Source organism: Falco naumanni, chromosome 6 (genome assembly GCF_017639655.2).
Source record: "Falco naumanni isolate bFalNau1 chromosome 6, bFalNau1.pat, whole genome shotgun sequence".
NCBI lineage: Eukaryota > Metazoa > Chordata > Aves > Falconiformes > Falconidae > Falco > Falco naumanni.
Window position 1 is genome coordinate 47,211,959 of NC_054059.1, and position 27,713 is coordinate 47,239,671.

The following is a 27,713-nucleotide window of genomic DNA, read 5'->3' on the forward strand; positions in this document are numbered from 1 at the left end:
TGACACAGACAGTGGCATTGAGCGCACCCTCAGCAAGTTTTCAGATGACACAAAGCTGAGTGGTGCAATTCAAATGCCTGAGGGACAGGATGCCATCCAGAAGGACCTGGACAATCTTGAGAGGTGGGCCCCTGTGAACCTCGTGAAGTTCAACAAGGCCAAGTGCAAATTCCTGCAGATGGGTTGGGGCAACCCCTAGTATCATTACAGGCTGGGGAATGAAGGGCTTGAGAACAGCCCTCCAGAAACAGAAATGCAGAACTAGACCAGGTGATCTAAGCTGGACCCAGATCCACAAATCAGCATCATGTCAGAGAACAGTTAGCATGGGTGCTAACATCCAGAGAAAAGGCCTGACCGCATCATCTCCCATTCCTCTAGCCCAGCACCGAGGCAGGCCGACCTGGGGTATGGCCCAACCAGATTGCCCTGCAACCTCTCAGAGCAGCCATGGTCCCAAACCAATCAACACCTTCCTGCATCTGGGCTTTGTTCCCAGGGGTCACTTTGCACTTGGATTTTTGTATGAACAGTGCTGTCACACAAACTCAGCCTTCATCATTCCTCTGATTCCTCATGGAATTTGTTTCTTTCCTTTGCTTAATGAGTGAGGTTCCCACATCGCCTTTTCAAGACGTGTACATCATTTGTGTCACTGTCTCCAAAGTACTGAGCTTTGTTTGCTGCTTCACTCCTGAGACTCTCACCTGCTTCTTCCAGCCAGTACTTCATCCTTTTTTGTGTGTTAGAAAACACAGTTCAGGAACAGCACATAAGATGCCACCAACAGAATTGTCTCAACTTGTCATCAGCAAAATGAGCAGAATAAATTATTTCACAGAAAAAAAAGGATGCTCATGATGAAATATCACATCAAGCTGGAAAGGTGATGTGTGTGCTTTACAGCAGTATGAAATCTTATTTGGGACTCCTCCTGGCATTGTAGAGTGAAATTTTCAAATTACACACGAAAGGACACAACCACCAGGGTCATTTTCATTGCTGCTGTAATTTATGGACTTCAGTGCTAGCCAAGGTGAACTGAATTTACTATCTGTAATAAAAATAAGATTTAAGAAAATGCACCTTAGAAACATATCTTTTACTTCAGCAGCAGGACCACAAGAGCACAGATAGGCCCATAGATTGCCAGGACATGGCTGCCAATTGCAAGAGCTGAGCACATTGGAGATGCTGCAAAATTTTCAGCTGTCTTCCTGTACCACACCGTGATGGTGGCTTTTGGGTTTTACCAGACCTGCACAGACATTTCACAAGGGACAGAAACATGCCACAGTCCCTAATTCCAACATGAGAGCATTTTCTGCAAAAGAACCACCAACCTCTCAACCCTCGTCTTCTAGGGTGGTCTGCAAAACAGCTTCAACAACTCACTGGCTGAGATTCACGGTCGTTAAATAACCAGATACTAAAACCATCCCCCCGAGATTTGAGTTGTATGGCAGCTTGTGGGTTTCCACTGATCTCACACTCCTCATTTTCCCACAGGCAATAATCACACCTTTCCCCCTCACCCCTCCCCACCCCCACTCCCCCACCCCCCCCACCCCCCCCCACCCCGATTTGCCACCTTGCCTTCCCTAGCGCCTGCCTTTGCCCCTTCAGGCATTAACTTGCTTTTCCTCACAGAGCATCTTTATCATCATTTAATCCTTATTTTATTTTAAACTGAAACTGTACCTGGTTTCAGTTTACTGCTGCTGTTTCAGGTCTGGAGAGGGCCAGTGCACCAAACAGCATCTCCGGTTTTCCATCTGCAGCAAATGCTGTCACCTCACTGTCAAATGTGCTCAGATGCAGACTAAGACCATCACGACTACAGCAGTAACACTATTACTTTCCCTGTTCCATATAAAGCGGTGTTTCTCCCTTGCTTGCTGCCTCGCCAACAGCCAGCAGGTTGTGCTAAGGGACCAGCGTTCTCCATCCGCAAAATGTGCGGAGCCCGGTTCGGGAAGCGGCGCTCTCCCACCGGCGGTACCCGGGGGATCCGCGTGTCTGCCCGAGGCTGACACCCTCTGCCCCAGAAGTGCAAGGGGGAGAGACGCACGTTTCCCCATCAAAATAACGGAGCAGGTTGTCACCATGCACGACATTCCATGTACTACCAAGGCTTCTGTCGGGCAATTTTAAACATTCCCTAGTGACAGCTAGGTCATTTCTTGAGCACAGGAAGGTAACACAGGAACTTGCCCCCTGACAGCAGGTGCTTTCTTCCAGTAATAAGAAACAGCCCATGATAACAGCAGAAGAATGATGACCGAGCCTTTCCAAAATGTGAAGTGATGAGATAGGTTCCGATGCAAGCAGCAGTGCCTTTGCCCTCTGTGTTGCCAGCAAACGTACTGACCCCAAGCTCACAGGGACTGCCTGGAAGCCCAGCGAAGCCCAGCAGGGTTTTTTAAGCAGAGAAAAGACAAATGTCCAAATCTTGATGTGCAACTCATTTCTGTTCTTACAAAGCTTTGGAGCCGGTTATATTTTGTACTATCACAGGAGGGTGTAAATCAAATGCCAGAGGAAAACAAGATGCGGTGCAAGTCTGAGAGGTGCGGGTGTGAGAGGTGCGGGTGCATAGCTAGCCTAAACGGGTACACGTATGGTCCTTGAGCCGCAGCCACTGCATCTCTCATGCCTGCACCAGCATCCCTGCAGCAAGCATGATGGAAAAGATGTTAAGGAAACATAGCACTTTTTTTGTAGAGTTTCGCTTTCAGACCCAGAAACAAAATGATTGGCCATGCATGAGGCATGGAAAGCAAGAGCACAGGCTGAGATCACAGTAAACCCCACATGAAAATCACTTCCTCAGGTTGTCTTTGCAACCACGTGTTGCAGGGCAGAAAAAAAGGAAATCACTTGGTGAAAGTGAAGCTATAACTTTGTGGGAAGCTGAGTCAAGCTAATGCTTTGCTCCTAAAAGGAAAAGGACCCCTCTTCCCTCCTGCTTCCATAGCTCTTTTTCCTTTTTCTTCTGCCTACACAATCCAGCTGCCTCCCTTGTGAGGGCTGTAGCAGTCATTGAACCCCTCCATAAGCCAATTTTAGTCACCATCACAGTAGGTGACTATCCAGCTTGCTGCGTCTGTTTCTTACTGCCTGACTCAGCTGAGCTGAGAGAGGTGCCAAACGATGAGCAGATTAGCCCAAGGCAAGTGGTGGGAACATGTAGGAGACTGGGGGAAAGAGGGGGACAGGGACATTCTACCTTCAGGGCAGCTCAGCCCTTAGACAGGCTCATTTCTTAGGAAACACACCTTCACTGTGCTGCTATCTGACTGGCCTGGCTGGCTAAACCGAAACTCTTGACAAAGATCCCAGTCCTCTTCTAACTGAAACAGGCTGCTCTGTCCACTAAAAAAAAATAAAAATCCAAGAATGCCCCACACCTGTCAGAAAAGACCATCATTCCTTAAGTGTGGCTACAGCAACCTGTTAAAGAGAACTACTTTAACAGCAGTTTCAAAAATTACATTGCAAACTAGTGGAAGGTATTCTCAGTTAAACCATTCATTGACTCTTCCTGGTTCCAGATTACTTAACTTAATAGTAATATTAGTCCCAAGGGGAAATTGCTTGTTTAAAGAACCAGCAAATCCTTATTTTATTATATAGCAGTAAACTGGAAAATCTGCAGGGAAAAGTAAAAAAAAAAAAGGCTGAGCAAAATATTCTCTCATTTCAGTGTTTAATTGACAAGTGCAAACATAAGGCTCTCATTCTGCAAGATGTGTGTATCATTCCATTAAAATCAAGTCACATATGTGGGCAACAAGCAGTAAAAAGGCAGTGCTGAGTGCAAACATTGTGCTTTGAGTTTGAAACGGGGGGCGGGGGGTGTGGGGTGGCGGTGAAGCCACAGACTTAGCAGATAAAATACCTAATTGGGATTCCATGTACCTTCACGGTGCTGCAGGCCCTAGCCCTGCCTAACAGATACCCTCACAAATACTCCTCTAGGCATGGCTTTCCCTTTCCACACAGAGGGTATGGGAATAGATGCCCCCATCCCTCCTTTTGGCCAGCCCTCAGCACTGAAAGCTTTGCACAAAAGCACTGCTATCAGTACGCACATATGCCATTTCACTAGGGGGGTTACCTTGCTAAATGTTCGTTAAGTGGCTTACCTGAATCTTTGCTAGGCTAGTGCTGGTTTCTCTTCACATGAGAGTGGGAGGCATGTTTTCGAATCCCCTTTTCTGTGGTTTGAGGCTAAAGAAGGTAAAACTGCCATAAGCAACAATGGTTTCCCAATGAGATGAATTTGCTGCTTTAAAGGCCTGAGTCATTTAAAGTCAATCATTTCAAGGTAATACATCAAGATTGATGAACTATCAATGAATTACATGCATGCTTCATTTTTAACTTTCTGCCAGCTTATAAACAACTGCCTTTGGATTTTTACCAGGAGGAAATAAATCAGAAAAATACCCATTTTTCCAGAGCTAACAAGTCTTGGAACTTTTCCTGTAGCAAATTTCGAGGAATGTAGTACTCTCCTCAACACCTGACTATCTTTTTTCAGTGTGGAAATGCCTAGCTTTTGGCAAGCTTAACTCCCATTATTCTCATGCACAGAGACAAGAATCATAGCCTGACCTTAGCTCAGAGCTTTTCTGTTCCATCTTTTCTCTTCTTTCATTATTAACTAAAGCCAGTTCTTAAAAATGCAAGAATGTGGCAGCTTGCAGCAGTCCAAAATGGGATAAATTTTCAAGCCATCAAGGAAATGCTAACTGATGTCTTAAGATGCCTGCTGCTTCATCATGCCCCACACAGAACAGGAAACACCACTTGGGCTCTACTGCTACAAGAAAACCACTTTGGTTTCCTGGTAACAGAAAGACTTTTCATATGAAGTAAGCCCAGTTCCTCATTGCAATTGGTTACTTTTGTACCACCAACAAGCAAAACAAGACAAAAAGCCCAAACCCCAAACTTCAATCACAGTACATGGTGTTCCTCACATAGAACTAGGATTACATGGACTCACTTGCTACTTTAAGAGTTAAAAAATACAAGTTTTTGTATTAAATCTGTAGTACACATAAGCTTACAGGCTCACACAATAGACACAGCATGCCCATAATTTTTCTTAGTTATAAATAATTTAAAATTCTTAAATTCCACATAGTTTTAAATAAATACCACCTCTTTTTTTCCCCTCCCTCCTCGGCTGTCCCAAAACAGTCTTTTCTCTCAATATCAAGGTTTTCTCCAAAAAGAAAACTATTGGCAAAAACAAGAAGGTTGTAGCATATTATTTATTCCTGTTTATTCCTGTTTCACGTGAAACCCAGTATTGAATGAATCATCAGAACTAGATGTGGAAACAACTCACAGTCCCCGCATGAAACCTCTTCCATCTTAGGAAAGGAAATGCGTTCCCACCTCATTCCGGTAACTCATTCCGGTGACAGCTACACCACCAAAACAGAGATTAAATTTCCAGAAAAGCCACCAAAGCCAGGCTGCAGAAACAGCTGAAATCAGATATTGTCATTAGTTACTCCAAAATCTGGATAGCTGGACTTTTCTGCACCAATAACCAAAGGCTTTACTGACGAAAGAGTAATTGTGCATGTGCACACGTCCATAAATACACACCTTCTCCTGAATAATTACATAAAACAGGTCCCATGAGGCAGATGGTTAGCGACTTTTAGACATTCACTAGGGATGCACAGTTTCCCTATGTTATAAGTCAATAGTGCAGGCCTTCCAAATTCAGACCAACAGATACCGTTTACCCCAATATCACTGAGTGGAGAGCAGAGTTGTCCAAGTTTTTCCTGCCAAGGTGGCTCCTCGCTGCATCCACTACTTGTAGCTGCCAGCTCGTGCACACTTCTTGCTCCAACTGTGCTTCCACGTTGCTGCACAGCCCCTTGTGTGAACCCAGCACGAGGTGAAAACTGTCACATTAATTAGCAATGCTGGAAGATGAATCCTGTTGTACTGCAGTTTTCACTTCCCATTTCCCACACTTTCCATTTGTTTTGGGTCTAAATAGTAGCTGAAAGAGAATGGAGATAGAATCCCAGCACTGCACTTGCATAAAATCCATACACTTGTTTTCTTGAACAGCCAGAAATTTGTCATAACAACGGCATTACAGTAACCCTATTCAAGAATTTTCTGTTCTTTTCTAAGAGGGTGATACAGCCCATCCTCAGCAGGTTTCCAAAACCTCAATAGTTCAACAGAAAGTATCTGCTGACCACCTGAGAGTCTTTTAAAAGCTATTTTAGGCTATGCAATCTGTCAAAACCAATAGTACAGCTTGGGCACTCTGAGGACATTTGTCTGTCCCTATATTTGGGAAACCTGTTTTGTATATTCTTGTATAAGCACAGGGTGAAAACAGCCAACCCAACCTGTGCAGGCCACATAGTGCCTTCCTTTATATAGTGCAAATCTACATCAGCAAACAAACTTGACTAGGACTTTGCTCAGAACTGCAAGGCACTGACTTGTCTGGCTCAGTTTGACAGGCCACTGAAGTATGTGCTTGTTTTTAAGATCTAAGTGAAGACGCTTTTGAAGAAAAATGGTGTTTAGATGCTTTGTTTCATGAAAAACTCATGAGAAAACGTACGTGCAATTTGAGCTCCATTATTTATCAGTTATTTCGTGCCAGTTCTTTAAATTGAGATAGACCAGGTAGATTAATCCCTACACTCTTAATTTTCAGTGTGCTCTCGGCAGTTAATTGATATCATGTCAGAATCAGGGACTACCCCTCTCCCACCTATACATCTGCTTCGAAGAATTTCAGTTAGGAGCAGGACACTCACAGTTGTCCACTGTCCAGGGGGTCTTCTGGGAATGGTGAAAGATTTAAAAAAAAAAAAAAAACAACAAACCCACACCTTAAAATGGGCTCAATTTTTAAGACACAATTTCTCTAAATGAAAACACACCAGTTCTTGAGCTTGCTTAATTTCTATCAGCTTCTAGTTAGAATTAGCGAAGTCACCCACTTCCAGGTCTCAGCTAACATTTGTTCCCCGCTGGCAGACTAGCCCTAATTTTAAGTCCTGACCCAAGATCAGTCCTTACCCTCACATTCCTCAGCTCTTTTATACCTGAGGCAGTGATGCTATCCCAGGCATAACCCTGCTTCAGCATTCAGCTAGCCCCCATTTTCCTTGACTTTCTTCCCTTAAAGCCTGCATCAGAGGCTTACATTCTTCCTTCTGTTTCTCCTTTTTTATAGCTTGGTATCTGCTCCTCAGTTCTCACACTCAACACAGCCTTAACTGCCATTTTTGGCTGCCTTGGCATGTAAGTCCATGTCTCTATTATAAAAGGAAAGCTTCTGAGTATTAAAGATGCAGTATGAACAGTCAGACATCACTACGCAGGTGGAAAAGATTTTACGTGTTCCTACTAACACTACTAACTTTTGTTTCTTAGTCAAGCTATGATAAAACATATAATGTATAAAGATGGATGACTATGGCTGTATCTGTATAGCATATTTGGCTTCAAAAGATAAACTGTGTTGAAATCTAATGACAAAGTATATCTTTAGGAAATAGCCAACAGAAGTACAGATTGCAACAGTTCCTGTAGTGGCATTAGTTTGAGAATGGTGGGCTAATTCTTGCTTTTCAAAATTCATCACTCTGCAAAGTTCTTCATACTTGTACACATGCAGAAGAAGAGAAGGCAAAAATCCCAAACCTTGGACTGAAGGCAATGAAGCCAAAAAGTTAGGATCCTGCAGCAAAACCTCTTAACTTGCTTGGTTTTGTTTGCACAAAGAGAAATCCTGAAACTTTCTCAAAAACTTCATTTCCTGCTCCAAATTGTACAGATTTTCTTAATCCAAAACTCAAAGCTAGAAAGACAATAAATAGTCACAGCACATGTCTCAGGGTAATCTCAAATTTCCAGACACTACTGTGATTTATAATGGAACGAAAAACAAATAGGCATTTGAGGTCAACCTGTAAGCACTCTCATCTGGGTGGGCCTGGTCCATGTGTGCCTATCTACATTAAGAAATTCAGCATATATAAATATATAAATAAAACATATATACAATACATAGTCACATTCATATAAGCCATAACATGACATATATTTACAAAAAATATTTGCAGCTATATTTTGCACATTCAGGTCCACATCAGGAATTCAGTTATTTAGCTTCTGCCTTGTAGAACTTGATCACCTTCCTAAGTAGGAATCTGGGATGAACTTGTACCTTATATATTCACAATATCCAAAAATAAGAAAGAAGAAAATAATTGTCCAAGGAGTTCTGCCAAGTTTATAAGGAAAGTTGAAACTTGTTGAAGCATTAGCTGCCTCCCCGAAGAGTGAATTACATGTTAGCAAACATTGAGAGACCTTCTCTTCTTCATGTAGAAAGACAGTACTTTGGTTTGGTCCATAAATAAATTTGAAACTCCTAAAATGCAGGCAGAGCACAAACTGGGTCCTGAGAAATGTCCGTAGTATAAACTCATGCATAACTGCTATTCCATTTGTCTCAGTTTAAACTGGTAGAGTGGTGAAAATGAACAAATGTAGAGATGAAAATGCCTACATTAGGTTACCTTACAGCATAAAAAGGTCGAGAGTAGACTACATCCTGCTGGCATAGTTATAGTTTCCTTTAACGGTAAGTTACGTGGTTAAAAAAAAACCCAAGGATCTCACATTTGTACAGGACATATTACACAGGTCTGTGATTTCCAGGAATTGGACATTTAATTTATTTCTCCAAAGATGGAAAAACATTTCTTCGCTGCTTCATAAAGTAGTCTTCTTAGGTATGCAGCCCAGGTTCAGGCATGCTTTTTTAAGCTGGGGGGATTTGCCCTCTTGACATGAAATGCATTTTGCAAGAGCAATTAAAGCTTTGGAGAAGGGGTTATTTTCCTTTCAAAGAACACTTGGAAAAAATAAACCCCAAAATGCAGTAGTTTAAAGTGCCTATATGTCTGTCATGGTTTAACCCCAGCTGGTAATTAAGTACCACGCAGCCGCTCGCTCACTCCCCCCTCACCCAGGGGGATGGGGAGTAGAGTTGGAAAGGAATGTAAAGAGGGGTGAGATAAAAACAATCAAACCCAGGAAAACGTGAAGACCCGTGGTGAAGTATTTTGACATGAACTGTTGAACCATGGCCTCAGATAGCACTTTCAGCAATAGGCTGTGAAGTCATCTCTTGCTCCTCGCTATTCTCTGTGGACACGTCCTGGACCTCCTGCTGCTGATAAATATCTTGGACCAGCATGATGTTTGTGTTCCTCCACTCTCTGTACTTCACTGCCGTCAACTTTGGGTCCTCTAGCAACTGGTTAATTGTGGCGAGGTCATGTTCCTTACACTAGGAAAAGAACAAGTGGTTATTTCCTATAGAAACTGTCAAGCTCATTGTCCATAACAAAAACACTCTGGGAACATTAGAGAACCATATCACAAGAAGATGGCAAATAATCCAGCCTCCTGGCAACTTGTTTCCATTTTTAGAAAGCAGATCATCAAAGTTAAGTCCACAGCAGAAATTTGTCCCAGTTGAATGAAAGATTATGATTTCATGTAGTTTATGCTATAGGATCCTTAGCAAAACCTCATGAGAGGATTCATGTGAAAATTAGACATTGCTATACTGACTCACAACAAGTTAGTGCTTGCATGAAACTAGCACAACAGCATTTATTTTTGTTATTTACACCAGTTTCAACTTTCTCAAAAATACTTATTCCCTGGTCACATTATAAAAGTTTCCTCTCTGGGAGCTAGCAGAAAATAATTTTGGGTATTATCTGTGCACTGGCATTGGAGTGGCTAAAGTACATGTGGCTGCTAATACATCTACCACTGGCTACTACTACTAAATCTGGTCTCTACTTTTAGGCAAGAGCAGCTCAGACCATATATTGCAGGCACTCTGATTCAATTGAAAGGTATGAACTGTCACTGATGTAGGGACACCAGTACCCTCTACGTCACAGAATCACAGAATGGTTGAAGTTGGAAAGGACCTTTGGCGGTCACCTGGTCCAACCCCCTTCTTCAGGCAGAGCCACCTAAAGAGCAGGCTGCCTAGGACCGTGTCTGGACGGCCTTTGAATATCTCCAAGGATGGTAACTCCACAGCTTCTCTGGGTAACCTGTACAAGTGCTCATGCTAACAAGAAGTGTTTCTTGATGTTCAGAGGGAACCTCCTGTGTTTCAATTTGTGCCCGCTGTCTCTGGTCCTGGTGCCACTGGGCACCCACTGGAAAGACCCTGGCTCTGTCTTCTTTACACCTTCCTTTCAGATATTTATATTCGTTGCTGTCATCACATTTTCTGACACAACTTGCTTTTCAAGCCCTTATTGCTTATCCATGCAGCAGACCACAGGAAAAAGAAGCCCTTGTTAGCAGCCACAATTTCCTAATGGAGGCACACAAACTTTCCTTGATTTTGCCTGGCTCTCCATGCTCCTGTGCCACCCTGCCCTCACCCCCACCCCTTCTCTGTGTGAAATCAGTGGAATAATTCTAACCATCTTCTTCTGCTGCCACCAATTTGGTCACACCTGAGGGCACTCCATGGTAGTGGCTGCCTTGAAAATGCTCCCACACATTCACGACACTTCCTAATAGTAGCAATTGGCTACTTAAACATCCATATCCCACTACTACTCTAACAAACTATCTGCTGTAATACCTTTGATGCCTGCACCATTTTTAAATACAAAAACTTGTTCAACTGTTGGTTAACAGAGGTCCTACTCTCAAGACCTAGTGCTGACCCTTGTAAGAAGACTTCTGGCATTGATGCAGAGATATGTGCAGTTAGCCTAAGAGAAGAAGAGGAGACAGGGAGATAGAAAGGAGAAATGAATATTTCCAGTGGACAAACTTGGTGGCAAAAAGCCATGCGATGGAATTTTTCCTGTAGCACTAAATCTATTTCCCACATTCATTAAGACTGTGATGCATTTGCACACAGCTTCCTCCTCTTCCAAACTATCTAAAGCATGTTTTGTTAACGATATGTTGTGGCAGCAGCATTAAACTGTTGTTAAAGATGTGGAGTCAAAAGTTCAAAATTAAAATTGCACTGAATCTTGCATAAATCACTTCTCAAACTAATAGGTTTTTAATTAAAGCACAGTAAATATGGATCAGATGCAAAACTTTCCTGATTTTTAAACTTCCAATACATTATTTCTAATTATCTCATGTCTCATGTTATATATTAAGAAAATTGACTTTAAAAGCGCATAATCCTACTGATGCAAAGAATATGGCACTTTCCCACTGCTGCAGGCATTTGCCTTTTAGATAGGCTAACTTAAACACTCCATGCATAGAACTCTGTTTGTGTCTGTGAGAAAACGTCTGTGCTATGTTTGTCTTGTCAATACTCCAATTTCTTAGTTTGAAGAAAGAAAAAAAGATCAACACATTTTATACATTATGAACACTCCAAAAGTGATTTTTTCCATATTAAATACAAGTGTTAGACAAGCCTAAGGTTATAAGCACTACTAATCACAACTTATACAATACTCCCATGCTAAATCAATGTAAAGCTGTCCTCTCTGCTCATGTCTGGCAGTCAGACTTCCATTCAGCTCCATACTAATTGAAATTGATTGTCCCACAAGGTACAACTCCATTTCATACTAACTGGTTCTTAGATTTATTAATGAGGTTCCTACCAGGGAAAAAACTTTGCAGTATGTTTCTATATTTAGTTTCCCATAGCATAAAATAGGCATACTTTTAAAGCTAACTTTCTCTTTTGTGATATGCTCACTGTATTGCTGATGCAGATGGATACTGCTATAGTCAGTACCGTGTCGCTGAAGACTGATCCTGAGAGACTTCACCAGGTCTCGTATGGAGCCAAGGAGAATGCCTATATTCCCACTTGTCTTCTCAACTGTATCATCAGGAATGATAACATTTAACAATTTGGCTGAGGTGCCAGAGCTCAAGCCTCCCATTGCAACTAATAATCTAATAATAATAATAATAATAAACTAATAAAAATTAAAAACAATTGTGCTGATAGGAGAAGTTTTTACACACATTTCTCCAGCTTACAATGCGTGATTCCAAACACACACACTTGAAACAAGATATTCAATTCCTGCCTCTAATGCATACAACAAGAAACAAGTGAAGCCCCAGGTTTGCACTTATTCTTTCTTCTCCTTACGATTTAAATACTATGGTTAAGCTTTCAGTCTCCCTCAGTACCATTCGGAAGCAGGCTTTGAAATCCCATGATGCTTGATGCTGGCGAGTAAACAGCCTCATAAATCCCCATATTCCAGACAGATTTACTGGCCCTTTCATGGAACATCCCCTGAACCCCTCCACCCCTCCAGTTCACGATACATTTTCAACATAAAAGCAGGATGCATTTGTTATTAAAAATATTTTAGTTACAGGAGGTCTTTACAATAGCTTTGGCACTTCCTGTACATTCTCCAATAATCACATAAGGAAAACTTTTTTTGGCTCAGGGTCATTGTCATGTCCTTTATCATCAACACACTTTGTCTGCTCTTCCTTTTTTTAAGGCTCTCCTGTTTAGTGTATTCAGCCGAGATTGTAAGTTTTCCAGCTAAGAGAAGCTTTCTTTATTAAATTTTCCAAATGGGCTGGAACTTGTGCAAGAAAAGTCCCTTCTGAACTATTGCCTCTGCTTCCAGTTCAAACTGAACAACAAAACACAGCTCAGTATTCAGAATGAAGTAGAAAACAATTCAAATCTTAACCAAATTCTCTGGGGCTTTAAGGAAATACGTAATTATAGAGTTTGGCTGAAGTCTAAGCTTGCTGCTTTTTTCAGCCAAAATGTTTCTTTCTCTCAGGCTTTTCTTTGGCCAGCTCTGCGATCTCACCTTTAATGTGCTGTTCAGCATTCGAATTTTGTGGAGTTTCTCATTAATGGAGGGGTTTTTGCTGCGTTTTATAAATGACTTCCTGAGCTCCTTCTTTGTTGACAGCCGACGATCACCAATGGGAGACAGACTTGCTTGTTCTAATGACTTGTAAAGTCGCTCCATCTCATCATCATCACATTTTTCCTGATCTGCAAAGAATAAATTGGGTATGAGAATGTGAATGTGGCAGCAGATAGTAGAAATGTTAGGTTCAGCCATCAGGAAGGCTCTTAGCCAAGTGTAATATAATGGTATTAGAGTTAAAACCAAGGGCAATTTTTAGTGTAATTTATAGGGTAATAATGCATATGAGAAAGACATATTACCAGACTCAAATGCTTTTAAGAATCAGGTCGTGATCCAGATACAAGCACGTATTTCCACTGATACAATGCTGCCTTAATGCTCTGAATATATCACAGACTTCTTTGAACAACTGTCAGTAATACCACATTTGAACAAAAAGAACTTTGATAGCATCTACACCCATTTACCTTTCCCTGCATGCTGCACACATTTCTACCTGGCAACTCACAGGTCACATTGTGTTTGGTGTTCTTATTCATCACCAGGTTTTGATAATCTTTAAAACCAGATTTTTAAAAAATTGAGTGGTGAAATGAAACATAGGAACTTTTCAGGGCCCCCAAGAGAAGGTCCTTAGACAACATATTAAAGCAGGAACCCTTGAGGCACCTGACACCTAAACCCTGAGTTTCACAGATTGCAGCACAGAATTTGCTTTTGGTGCCTCACAACAAAGACTTCTTATTTCCACCTTAATTATTGTGATGGCTTTCAACCTGTGGTACCATCTTCCATGAGGGAGAGGACATGAAAAGAAAAGCTAGTAAACAGCTGAGAATGAAATAACATAAGATAAGACAAAAATTGAAGCAAAGACATTATCCAGAATAACACAACTTAAAAATGAACAGTCAGAAACTAAAAATGTACCAGATCTATATAGGGGGGGGTTGGCAGAAAGCCATTCTCAGCAACAGACTGTGCAACCTGCTTCTAGTCTCTCAGTCCACACTACAAGCTTTTCTACTTCAGTGTTCACTAAAGGAAAATCTTAACACTATTGGTGTTTTCAGGGTGCTAATGAATCCATCAAAATCCAACGGGATAACATCTGTTTTTATTTCACTGGGGATGGTGGTGGTGGTTCTTCTCAGCTGCAGTCCTCCATGTGCTGGTCAAACTGGCTGGGCATTTTTTTCTCTTAATGAAAAGTTAAACATTGAGTTCTCTACATCACCTTCAGCCAGCAAACATTTTCTGAACAAAAGGAGAAGTCCTTTTTCTCACTCATGCTCTAGCAAAAAGACTTCTCCAACATGTCAGCACACTTACAAGGCTGCTCTTTATCTTCACCGTGTTTTAAAAAGTACAGCATCCTCCTACACCCCTGTTCTTTCTAAATATTTAGGTTACTAGAAAGGTTTATGATATGCTACAAATATTTGCCTTCACTGTGTTGCTGGCCTTTTTTCACTACTTTGTGATTATAAAAAGTCTGCTGTAACTGACAAGAACTAAATATAACTTCTAACATTGGTACAGTGCTGGGAGGAAAAGGAGAACTGTTGTATATTTAACAAGCTGCGGGAAATAGAAAAAAATGCAAGTGTAAGGCATAATACACGGCAGTAGTATTTCCTGAAAACTGTTGGCTCATGCCATGAGGCTCATAACTATAACTAGCTTCCTGCCAGCTTTCTTGGGATGAAGCAGCTGTTTGTTTCATTAGCCAGCTCCTGCACAGGAGTGGCTCAGCTTTACCATAGGCATCACCCATCAGGACTGTACACAGTATCACTTTGAGAAAGAAATTGAGCTTTATCAGACATCCAAGAAAAAGTATATAAGAAGAAAAAAAAAATGCATTGATCCTGTTCAACAACTTTAAAAAACAGTCAAGCCCTTGGGGACATAAGGTCCCTCCTGATATTTTTTAAGGCTAACTTGTGAGGCTCCTCAGTGTCTTAAAAGGGTTACAGAGCAGAAAGCACAAGAAAACACCCTCACTGAACTCTTCTCTTCCATGCTAAATACTCTGATATCTACCATGCACTTGTGGGTGAAGGTGAGGAGGACAGTAATACTCAGCACAGAAAAAGATGGAGCCAAAGTCAGAAGTGCCCAGCAAGTTGCTCCCAGAAAATGCACTTGATGAGCAATGCATACTCAGCTCCTGCATCCTTTCAAGATTGCGACCTTAAACTACTCTCCTATTTCTTATTGTTCCACAATTACCACCCCCAAAGGACTGATCAGGGTCAGGTAATTCCAGAGGGAATGTGCTAGATTCTTCAGATTGGGTGGATAAAGGGAGTGACAGGGAAGGAGCTAAATAGGATTTCAGGAAACAGTTGGAAAACAAGGGTGAGTGAAACGTGCCAGCTGTATAGAGCCAGGTATGAGCTATAGAGTACTTTTGTCTCCATCTTTGTTTACATTGATGAGCAGGGAACCCCTCCCACAAGTTAAAAAATTACAAAACAGTATCTTAACATTGTGCTTTTGTATAGAAGTAGATAATGTTGCCATCGGCGAAGAGCATGGCTGCCAAGAAACCTCTGTAAATTGAGGCCAGACAACTGGTACCTTTTACCTTCACTGTCCCGAGTTCCCCTGCACCAAGCTCAGAAAGCAAAAGCCCATGTTTTGCAGGCTTGAAGCTACCACTGAACACACTAGGTTGATGCTGTAAATCTGAAAGGGGGAGAAGTAATGGAGGAAGGAAAGAGACATTATGTCTAGCAGTCAATTAACAAGCCAAATAAAATAATCTGTGATAAGGAAATATTTCTCCTCACTCACACAATGGTGCATTATGGTATTTCACAAGCCCCTTAATGCCACAAAAGTAAAAGAAGAAAGCACTACCTGTAGTTTGCTTGCTTGTTTTCTCCACAAAACACCCGAGAGAAAATTAAATAGCAGAGATAAAGCAACAGTGACTCAAGGCTTAAGCACAGACCAGACTTTTTTCTCCAGGTTCAAACATTCACAGCCCATTTTCCCAGCACTTGGTATCACTTAACTCCCTTGCACCTGCAGTCAGAGCACTGTCCTGCAGATGAGCAAGTCTCTAAAAGAAGCACAGGCATTCACCAGCTCTATTTTTAGGCTTCAGTGGTCTGGATTCCTCCTATGAAACCTGAACTGTCTAGAATATACTATCTGATTGTTATAAAATATTTGCTTTCCATCACAAAGTAAAACAGTATGCAAAAAGCACACAGAACGCAAGATCGGGGCCGGGTGTTAAAATGAACAGATTGTCTGTGCCAGCCTCCCAGAGATAAATGTACCATGCCTACTCTAAGGTTTGTTAACCTCTGAGGCTTTATAACGATCGATGTATTTTGCTGGCAAAGATTTGTAATAGCATGCATCACTAGCACTGCTCTGGAGTGAGTCTTCTAGACAGGTCACACAGCTAACATCAAGCACTAATTCAAAATCACTTCAAAATAAAATATTGCAAGTTAACACTTTCACCAGTCCTCTTTAAGCTAAGCACCTTCAGTCTTGGGCATGCATGTTAGGAAACTGAAATGCTACTACAGCACTTCTTTATCTCATGTTATTTTAAAGATAAAATACATTCATTTTTCTCTCAGGACCTACTGAAGGATTAGTGGTAAGGAACAAATGGCAACAGCAGAAGGATACTACATATCATGTGCATTTATGAGTATGCACACAGAGAAACGCATGCATCGTGCACTTTTCCCTTCCCTCGGTGATATTAACTATAAGCAATTCTGTTCAGTGATGCCACAGAAGGATCAGTCTCCTGAGGATCCTTCACCATGCCCTTCACTCACAAGCCTTGCAGCCTGCTGAAGTTTCATAGCACTTCTGGAAAAATTCTTTAGTGTTGTACAGCTCTTAATTAGGCAAAGTCTAATTGGACAAAGTCTAACTTTGTCAGACTCCACAGTGGGGAAAGTCGAAAAGAACCAGTGCTGACCTGAGGGAAAGAGAAGCTCTGCCCTGAGATATTTTAACATTCAAGAGAAAGAGACCTTCTAGGTTGGAGTGAGGAAAAAAAGTTAATATTTCAGGCAAGCCAGAACTGACAAATTCTGTTTCAGGAGAAGTAAAACACAATTTTGTGGCTTGATGCAACTTAGCTGGAATTTTCCTTTAACTAATGGAAGATATTACAGACAAGAGCAAGCCACCAGAGGTTCAACACGCCAGCTTTTCACCTCCTCGATTTTCAGCTTCCACCTTCCTGTCGGCCAACTTACCACAGGTGGGAGACATTAAGGTATTGAGACTACCCACCTTTCAGCAGCAATACAGGACCCTGCCTGAAATCTCAACTTCCATGCTTTTTAAGCCTAAAAAAGTGAAATTATCCAGAACTTTTCAAAAAGCAGCTGTGGGAAACCAAGCTGATTGTTTCCCAGCAGTAAAGATAGAGAAATTGGCAATGTTCAGCAGAAAGTGCATTTTGCATTAAAAACTACCTCCAACAGAACATATCTTACTAAATCTAAACTGAAATATGAATACTTGTTCTCCCATTCTCTAACTGAGATTCCACAGCTTTCCAACTGTGTATTAATCCTAGGCAAAAAAAATAAAATATCTGCTTCTTCCTCCTGTCTTTGCTGCTCTTACGAGCTTCTTGTAGCTGTGCCAGCACCTCCATTTCTAATTCTTCCAGAACTTTTGATGCCAATGGGACAACATATACACCTAGGCTGGTGGGAGCAGAAGGAAAAAAACATAAACTGCTTTTGCCCTTGCCTACCCACCTACCCACACCCCCATCCCTTCCTTCTCCATAGTGGTAATGGACTTTTCAATGGGAATATGATGATACTTTGGGGAAATCACCTTTTCCACATAGCTACAGAACAGAAAAGACAGGAAATATTCAAATTACATGGGCATAGCTTAGGCAAACTCCTCACTGGCAAATGCGGAACTAAAGGCAGAAGAAAGTGGGAGAAAATAACAGGAAAAGCATGTTACCATGAACAGTTAGATGATCATGACTATAACAGTATAGAGGACTCAGCAGTGAGCGATAGCATTTTAACAAACTGTGACTGAACTGGAAACAACACAAATAAGTATCCCTTTTTCAGAGAGTTCAGAAAACCATAACATTATAGTTTTCACTGTGATTTCTAAAGCCTTTTTGATGAGAAACAAAATAATCATTCAAACACAGTTATTTCTCTACATAGTTGTTCCTACCATAGGCACACTGCTTGGCTAGTCTCAGCCATGATCTGGACATTTTGTGTAACATTTGCAGAAGGAATAAAGGGGCCAGAGCACACCAGAGGATCTGTTCTGGCTATTACTGGCACAGGCAGACTACAAAGAAGAAGAGGATGTCAGTTCTGAGAAAAGAAGGAATTTAATTCATCCAGTTCCTATTTAACCAACTCCTTTCCACAAATCCAATCCAGGTAAAATTCAAGTTATATTTGAAGAGCTTTCCAGGTTTTTCAAAATACTGGCACACACCAGATCTTCTACTAGCTACTGTGAGCTAAGGTAAAATAAATAAACCAGAACTGGTACCATAAGAATTCCTTGCCAAGGTACATTAACTTCACGTGATCATAAAACCCTCAGAAAATGCAAGGAAGAAGGATGTTGTTCCTACAGTAGAAGATCCCTAAATAAATATAAACACACACTCCTGCTCTCTTACAGTAACTTCTCAGTTTTTGCAGCTTCCTTTTCTTATCATAGTTTTTGATGATGATGGAGGTGGGTCATAGTCAGATTTTTTTTTTTGTTCCAGTGGTTGCCAGAAGAAATATAAAGGATGGAGTTCGGCTGCAGAGTGTATCTAGCCATTCCGGACAGGGCAAGGCCAGCTTCTGGATACAGAGCACGTAGTCAGATAGCTGTTTGTATTCTCAACCATTTCTTGTTTACCTTTCGGTTTCTTTGTGTCACAGGCAGCTTTGTATCCTTTGTCACTATGCATGAAGCAAGCTGCAACATGAAAGTATTAAATATTCCCACAAAGCTGATCATCTTCCAAAAGAGAAAACTGTTAAACTCTCCTTTTTTGTACCTTTGTATTACTTTCTGGTATGTAACCTCTCCCCAGTAATCAACACTGAGAATGGTCATAACACTAAGAGTGTTCCAGTTTCACTAAGAGTGGCTGGAAAGATCATTAAAAACTTTGTATGGTACAGCTCCTTGCACCAAACACAGTTGCTTAGCAGATTTCATTAAATAATTTTCATTGAAAAAATTACCCATGATCATTTAGTTGAAACTGTAGTTTCTCCTACAGAGATTCATCCATTTATCTTTGAGAAACTTCTTCCATTGTTTAACTCATCACTCAGGTTTCTTCACTATTTTTGTATTTTCATGATAAGTTCTTCCCACAAAGCCACAACTACTCTTTCTTCCTTCTAGGTACCAACTTTTCTCACATTGGCCTCCATTTCTTTTGCTATTTTCCACTTTGGCCACCAAAAGCGTTCTTCAACAAAAGTGCTCTTGAAAACTCACACTTCAGCTCTAGGCTGCTATCAGCTACAATGAAAAATTCCTCTTTGGCTTTCACTAAACAGAGTGTGGCTGCAAAACAGAGTGTGTGACAGGTTTTTTCTGTACTCACAAGGAGAAGGAGAGAGCATGGACAACTTGAACACTCTGTGGGAAGTAGGTTCAAGGACCACATACCTGTTCTGATAACAGCAAGGCTGGCTTTATGCACAGGGCACATGCACTTCCAGGACAGATGCCCATGCAAGGCAGACCTGTCTCCTCCTGGATACAGTCTCAGTGCTCTAAAACATGATGAGCTGTTGAAAATACGCTATTCAGAAGCATTGTATAGCAAATAATATGAACTGCACTGAGATATGCATTCTTGTTTCACATCAGATAACAAGGGTGTTCTTACTAGTTATTGTAAATCATGAGGCTTTGCAGCTAGCTTTTATCCCACAGTCTGCATTCATCTCACAGTATTTGTGCACATCCTTATCAACTAGCTGGAGGGGAAAATTCTTGGGGGATAAGCCACAGAAACAGAATTGTATCCTTTTTGATAACTTTCATTTGGAACTGAATTGCTATTTTATGTTAATCCTTTTTCCTACCTCATTCTCAAATTGAAGTAGCTTAACTAATCTCCTTGCAAATTTACTTTTTCAGTGGCCATTGCAGGGGAGGGCCCCACATGCCAACACTTTCCATCCCCTTCCCATACTGTGCAGACTGAAAAAGAAAAGAAAAATGTGTGTGGTGTACATCTTACTTGTTCAACAGTGGGTTACGATGCAGACAGTAACTAGTGAGGTTATACAGTTTCCATAGTGACTGTCTCATTGAAATGATCTATTTCTGGAATTCCATCAGAGATCACGGGTGTGCTTAGGATGGAAGTATTCTTCGATCAGGGTTGGCCATCAGCTAAACAGTGAGCAACAGAAGAATTCATTTCCCCGGGAATATTTTTGGGAAAATTAAACCACTTTACAAATGTCAGGAATATACTAAAATGTGCCTTGATTTACAATTTAATCCTATTTTTATTGGTTAGTATTATTGAGCCTGTCAAACTGTGCTTTAAATGATTATAAATGTGTCATGCTAATTCTACGACCATAGAAAGTACTTGTCACCCTTGCAGTTATGATGGAAAGCATTAACCTATGAATTACTGCAGGACTGCTGACAATACCAGCGTAAGATATTCTAAGCAAAAGTTCAGATTTCTGAAGAGCAACCACTGAATCTTGCTCAACAGGATCTACAAGCCATCATGTCATAAATGACCTACACTGCAACAATCCACCTGAATGTACCTAATATTGTTTCCCAAAGTCATTACATAGTCAAAATTAACCCAAAAGGTGAAATTACAGAAGACGATGCATTTACTACATCTTTGTGATATTTTCTTTAGGGATCCTGTTTTTGCCAGCCTCAGCCTTTTCACTACTTACAAAGACAGAGCTTATGGGAATTAGATTCCACAGTAACTCTCCCAAAACATCCACTCTTTTCTGCCACGTGGTACATACATTTGCTCTCAGTTTTCATACTGATCTTCATTGCTACAGAAGTCTCTAGTGGAGCAGCCTAGAATATGGATAATGAAGCTGAGCACAAAACACTCTGAGTTAATTTTCACTTTTGCTAAAATCTGTACTTCAATCAGTTTGTTTGTTTGGTTGTTGTTTTTTTTTTTTTAATCAATGCCAAGCTCACCCACAGAGAAATACTCCTAAGTTCCCCAGCAAGTCCAGCACGGTTTCTTTCCACCTTCGCATTACCTTCAGCCTAAGCTTTTAGATGCAACTTTGTTTTGTATTGTAACAAGACAACACTGCTCTTCCAAAAAAAACCAAAGTACTTGCTTCAAATCTTTACAAGGATTTGGAATCATGGGTAGACCTGATCCACAAAAACATTGTTGCTCCCTCATGTATTACCTCTCCACACAGCATGCTGAGCATCTTCTCATTTCAATATGTTGTATGCCAGGAATGCCTCATGCTTCAGTTGCTTTTAATGCAGGAAGAAGCAGCTTTGCTCAAAAGGCGATACACATTGCCTGGCTATGGCAGGAGAGCTATTAACAGTAACAATGAGCAAATTCTGGAACTACGCCACCCTTTTAATTTAGCAGCACATTTCATTAGGAAAATACCTATGTAGATATCCATTTGGTTAAGCAAAATCAGTGTTAATGGACTTTCTTATTCAGGATCACAGTTGTTTCCTTTTGATTACAATGAAGCTTAATGAAACAAATAGGGAATACATAGTGGAAGTAAATGCAACTGCTTTTATTTTTAAAATTAGGTTGACCTAAGCCCATGCTCAGCACTTCCTACATATGCCATTTTCCTTAGGGTGTCAATTCTGTGACATACTTTCTTAAAATTTTTATTCAATCCAAACTAATAAAAGACAGCTGTATTGAAATAAAGCAAGCTAATAAAAATGTGTCTATGTTAGAATTTTATACAGAGGCTATGATTTTAACACATAAGAAAAATTTGAGAAGATCTGTAAAGGTACTTACCAATTAGATACTAGGTTACATATTTAACATGCAATAAACAAAATATTAGTTATAAATGATGTGCCACTGGAAAACTCTTCAGTGAAGAATGTAAAGGAAGGAAGGGAGGAAAGAAAGCTGAGGAAAAACTCTGAACTCCCATATTGTATGGATTTGCAGACAAAAATCTCCTCTCTCATTAGCTCACCTTTGGCTAGTGATCTCTGTCCTGTTGCGTCTGGCACAGCTAGACAATTTGTATCTGGACCTAAAAAAGAGTTTGGGGATCCACCACTGGGTTTGGAAAGCTGGACCTCCTGGCTGTCTGCTGCATCTCCACAGTCTACTTCTGGTGGCTCATCAGAGTGAATCTGTACGCAGAAAGTTAAAGGCTGATCACCCTCTTCCATGGCAGAGCTGTTAACTAGGTCAAGCCAGGACTGCCTCTCGGAATAAACCACTTTGGATGTCAAGGAAGATGATGACTCTTGGGAGTTGAAAGTACTTTCAGGAGAGGAGAGAGAACAAGATGCTTCACTTGACAGAGTTGAGGTGAAAGAAGACTTCTGCGCATCCTGCTTTCCAGAAACAAGGGGAGAGGGGGAGAAGAATTATTTGCAAGTTATTCTTGTTCCTAGGTTCTATATGTAGATATGCAGCTGAAATGCTGACAAAAAAAATTATGTAATCTGATTAAGTAACCATTCAAACAAGCCTGAGATATGGCAGCCAATATCAATCTCCTACAAAGCAGTAACTTCAGAAACTAAGCCACAAGGAAGCCAGAGATAAAACAAATAAAAAACTGACAATGCCTAAAAAAAACACTAAGGAGAAATATTGCATTGAATGTAGCCTTCCATGCTAGGCCTTACACTCACATTGGCTTTTTCTTCTTCATTTTATAGGTCTAATCAAGAATGCAGAAAAAAACCCTCCTAATTAGCACTGAACATGAAGTTGTTTTGAAGATTCAATAAATCTGCCAATGCCATAGCCACGGACAGACAGAAATGGGCCCAAAGCACTGAAGTACTTTGGCCTTCTCACCACACAAAGCCATTTTACCTGATCCATTCAAGGGACTAATCAATCACCAAGGCAAAAAGGTTGATGAGTAATAAGATAGCAAATTAATGGTGGAAATTAAAAACAGACAGTCATGGGGCGGAGGGCGGGAAAAGGGAAATGGTACGAGATTTGTGCTGCTAGTTCACCTGCTAAGATTCATCCTTCAGTACATTAATTTGGAAAGGGACCCAAACTTTACTAGAAACATGTCAGAAATCATTAAGACATCCTAAGGCCCTCCATACTGAACTTGTCACCCTGCTTTAACAAGAGCACATACAATCAGAAAGGTCTCAGAGACATCTAATAGTCATCGTTAGGAGCTAGGAGTTGAATGAGAGAGGGCTTGATAAATGCACAATTAAATGCAAAGAAAGGTTGAGAGAAAACAAAGTTTTGAGAAGTATTTAGCTTCCCAGACAAGTCATAGATGCCCATCTGCCTACAGTAGGCATCTATATTGATTGAGTTGTATTATTAGTTTGGTCACCAAAAGCAACTCACTCATGAAGAACTAGCTCTAGTCTGCTTTTTAACCACCAATACCTACACAAACACACAAATATGCATCCAAATATGCAAAAGAGGATTAATTGACAGCAATAAAGTAATGGAAGACAAGGGGAGACAAAGCCTTCAAGTTAAGCTCTTAGCAGAAACTACCAGAAAATGTGATGAGATCATCATGATATTAAAGCCAAATTTCTTGTATCTGCTACGGCAGAAATTTACTCCTTTGCAAATCATCTGCTACTGGCCAATGCCAGAATCAGCATACCAGGCTTGATGTACCACAATTCTGGCTAGTTTATGTTCTTAATACATATGTAGAATAGATTTGTGTAAGGATTAAACCAGATGATAACTAAACTGAAAGTACTGAAAATTACTGAAGTGTGAGGGAAACCCAGACAAGCTGCAAACACAATAAAGGGACTAGCTTGGAACACTTACTTACAACCTGGTAAACTAGAAATAAAATCTATTCATATAAACCAAACCAAGAGTGACAATTTTTTTGTTTATGATATTTAAACTTCTGCAATTCAGTGTTGCTGTATTGTATACTACTTCCTTTTCACAGGAAAAAAAAAAAAAAAAAAAAAGAGAGTAAATTTAGCTTCTGTGCTTCTAATGTAGCTGTATCATGCAGTTACTAATCAATTCAGAAGATGAGGAGGACCAATATCAAATTGTGGGTCACCATTTGTAGCACTTTCTTCACTTATCTAAATTTTCAAAGCAGTTCCTCCAAGACTGTCCCAAAGGAGACCAGACTTGATTTATATTCCTATTACAAGACGTACAACATTGTGTTTCAGGTGCATTTTTGTTTTTAAAATGGAAACTTTCACAAATGCATCCTAAAGCAAAGGACAAGGAGATGTTGTCATAAACTACAAGTAGGAGTAATAAAAATGTCCTTGGGAACAAAGGGACCTTAAGCATTTCATCTAAGAGCTCCTATTGCAATGACGAATTGTTGAAGCATTTGTATAGCCAAGCAGAACAACCAAACAGTAAAAGCTCTTGCTCACTTGGTGTGGATCGTCTCATTTCAAGTGTTCAAAGACAGGAAAGGAAGATGTTAGATCTCACCTCTATTTTTCTGGCATTTTTCCATGCAAAAGAAAGTGCTAATGAAATGAAAACTGTGCCTGAGTGGAATATATTTTTGTTTTCATTTTCATTGTGTATTAAATAAAAAAATGTGGGTGAGAAGAAAGATGACTACCAGAATGTGTTTCTTTTTCCCTACATATGTGTTGTGCTTTTTTTTTTTTTTCTCTCCCCTTTGGCATGACAAGTGTTTGCCTAACTTACTTGAGCAGTTCCTTTGGAAGTTTTGCAATCATCCATATAATAATAAATGTCCGTTTGAGGACATTTTAAAATGCAGATGCTTGAGCCAGCAGATCATAAGGATTCCACTGAAGATCAATGAGTCTCTAGGCATTTTTTAAAGAAAAATTATCACCATGAAACACCTCAACTGCTCTTTTGGGACTGCTGAAATCTATTGTCTCAATATAGCTGCTGCTTTTAAAACTTTAAATCCATTCACATGTGGAGAAGTCAATGCAGATGGTCAGTTTAACTTTTCTCCTACAGATGTTAAAGTTTACTTGTTCCTTGCTTGCTTTTTTCTTCCACAGTACCCAAAAGCATGCATAGACATAGAAAGCTCATAATCACTACTTTTTTATTTTTCAAGATTCAGAATGGTTTGGATCAGCAGAGAACAGAACAGCAAGTGAAAATTTTGTGCTAGAATTACAGCAAAATATTTGCTGTTCTAGTATGTCATAGAGCCTGCACCTGGGTGGCTATTAATTTCCAGGCTTAACAGTTTTAAGTCTGGAGTTGATCTCAAGAAGTATGGAGGCCTTTCTGCTTAAAAGAGTATTGGTCTGATTTTCGAAATTACGTATAGCTCCTAATATTTTGCAAAATCCCTTTGGCACTTGGAAGGAAGAAGTGCAACAGTAAAAAAAGATAAAAATTATATAAAAAAATGAACCCCAGTTGCTGCCTGTGGCATTCTTGATCCTGGGCTGGATTTCCAGGATAAGTGTCTCTTGCAGTAGCAATGTGAAAAGGTTCAAGCAAGCCTTCCAAAAGTGGTGTACCCACAGACTGTCAACCCAAATCCGTCACATGTTTGGGACCTCACAGCTTGGTTCAAAAACTCCACAGCAAATAAATAGGCAGCAAGCAATGTTTAACCAGCCTTCCCTGAGACAACCAAGAGTTCCATTCCTAGAACTGACTTTCCATCAGGAGCTGTTCTTTCCCAACAGTTCCAGTTTCCTTGCTCCAGTACTTGTCCAGAAGGGAAAGGGTCATTAAATCAAGCGTTTAAAAGAAGACTGTTTTGCAGTCAAGCACAGCTGTGTTGGCTCCTGTGGCCACTTCTGGGGTGAAAAAAATGACAATTTTTCTCAGGAGACACTAACCTTTGTCCATGGGGGAAGGGATGTTAAGCTGGGGATGAGGAGAAGGAAAATCAGCTGAGAGAGCTAAAGGCTGGAGGGAGGATAACTTTACCTTTAAGGTAAAGGCTAAGAAAGCAGGACCCCCCAGCACCTGCACCACTGCCTGCCTCCTATGTGTCCCCTGCTGAAACGTGGAGGCCAGCACTCAAGAGGAGCATATGGGAAGGATACAACCGGAGATCACCTCTGCAGCAACAGACTGACAAGCAGCAGGAAGCCAGAAAAACAGAAAACTAAAAACCAGCACCTGTTTAAAACTCATCATCTGGAAAAATGCAGGCATTCACTCAGAGGTGAGCAGACGGGAAAGACATCTACAGCCTTTTAAAGGCGAACCACTGAAGCATAAAATTCAAGATGCTTCATTATCGGCCTTGGGCCTAGAATAACTCCTGAAGACATATTGCCAAGGTTCCTATTTTCTGCGGTATTTATAGCCACTCAGCCACATTTAACTTCCAGTTAATACAGGCAATGAAGAATCACGCTTTACACAGCAGCGGACACCATGCACCCCCTGAGTGCCGGGTGGGTTGTTTTACAGTGATTAACATTACACAGCTGTTTGAGGAGGGGAAGTGAAGACTGGCTTATCTGACTGAAGCAGAAGGGGGCAAGTGGGTGACAGTGTGATATACACTCCCAGTTTTGCAGAAGCTAACTAAGGATTGCCAAATAGGCAGCCCTGCTCTTGACATCTCCTTTTATTGTTGCCTGTGACCGCGCAAGCTTCTCCAGCTCATCTGTGTATTTCAAATTTGCTCCTGCTTCACTGCCTCTGTGCCAGCTGCAGCTACTGGGTATCATTTCAGTGTGCCATATGGGAACCTGTACCACACCAGTGAGGCAGCAGACACTTCCCTTCCATGAGATGCAATGAGGTGATTTAGTACTAAATATATTGCTGCATAGCCCTCAATGTTAACTTTCAGCTGGGGAAGGGAAAGGCTTAAACTCAGGATCCCCTATTTCAGCTGCATTACCATCCCAAACCAGATTACTCATTTCTAAACACAGAATTAAGTAAACCTCATATCTTAAAGCACATGTAAAGGGAGATGAGATCACTGGGAAGGGCAACAGTATAGAAATAAGATTAATAGGGTGATAAGTGGCTAATAATTAGGCAAGTCAATTTGATTAGATGCATAAGGGTACATAGTGCTTATTCTAATTTATGAGATGAAGCAAGGCAGGAAGGAAGATTCCGGGCAAATCTGCTTCAGCGAGAGAGAAAAATAGCATAGATTTTGGGAGGGTGCCTGTTTTAGTTTTTTTATAATCTATTTTTCAGAAGTAGAGGAAAAGAACCAATTTTATCACTGTAAGAAGAGGCCTCTTTCCCTTCACTTCAGTGCCACAAAAGTAGCTTCAAATTCAGTAGCCTTAAGAACAGCTCAAATAAACATAAATACAAATCCGTTGGATGATGCTACCAGGGTCACAAAAAGAAAGAAGATTTGGGACAGTGTTTTTTTTAAAAAAAGAATAGTATGAAAATCTAGGTTATGGCAATGTGTTAAAAACCTTGTAAAGAAAAGACACAGCATGCATATGAGGTAGGGACATCTTCCGTTCTCCAGCAAGACAAATATGCCTCCATCTGAAATAGCTGCTTTTTTACAGCATGAGGCTCCCGGCAGCACAGGTTGCAATAACTGCATGTTCTGCCATGGGGCA

General features: G+C 40.7%; 1 protein-coding gene across 2 annotated transcripts in view; it reads right to left on the reverse strand.

Annotated features, from left to right (window-relative positions):
- Window positions 1–3,432: 3,432 nt before the first annotated feature.
- The window catches only part of IPCEF1 (interaction protein for cytohesin exchange factors 1), a 64,466-nt gene continuing 40,185 nt past the window's right edge, over window positions 3,433–27,713 (reverse strand). For both annotated transcript variants that reach the window (XM_040597392.1, XM_040597393.1), the window contains 3 exons: window positions 22,175–22,541; window positions 12,894–13,084; window positions 3,433–9,367 (listed from right to left, as the gene is read on the reverse strand). In XM_040597392.1, coding sequence (XP_040453326.1) covers window positions 9,167–9,367; window positions 12,894–13,084; window positions 22,175–22,541 — 759 coding nt within the window. In that variant the 3' untranslated portion in view covers window positions 3,433–9,166. The remainder of the gene's footprint in view (window positions 9,368–12,893; window positions 13,085–22,174; window positions 22,542–27,713) is intronic.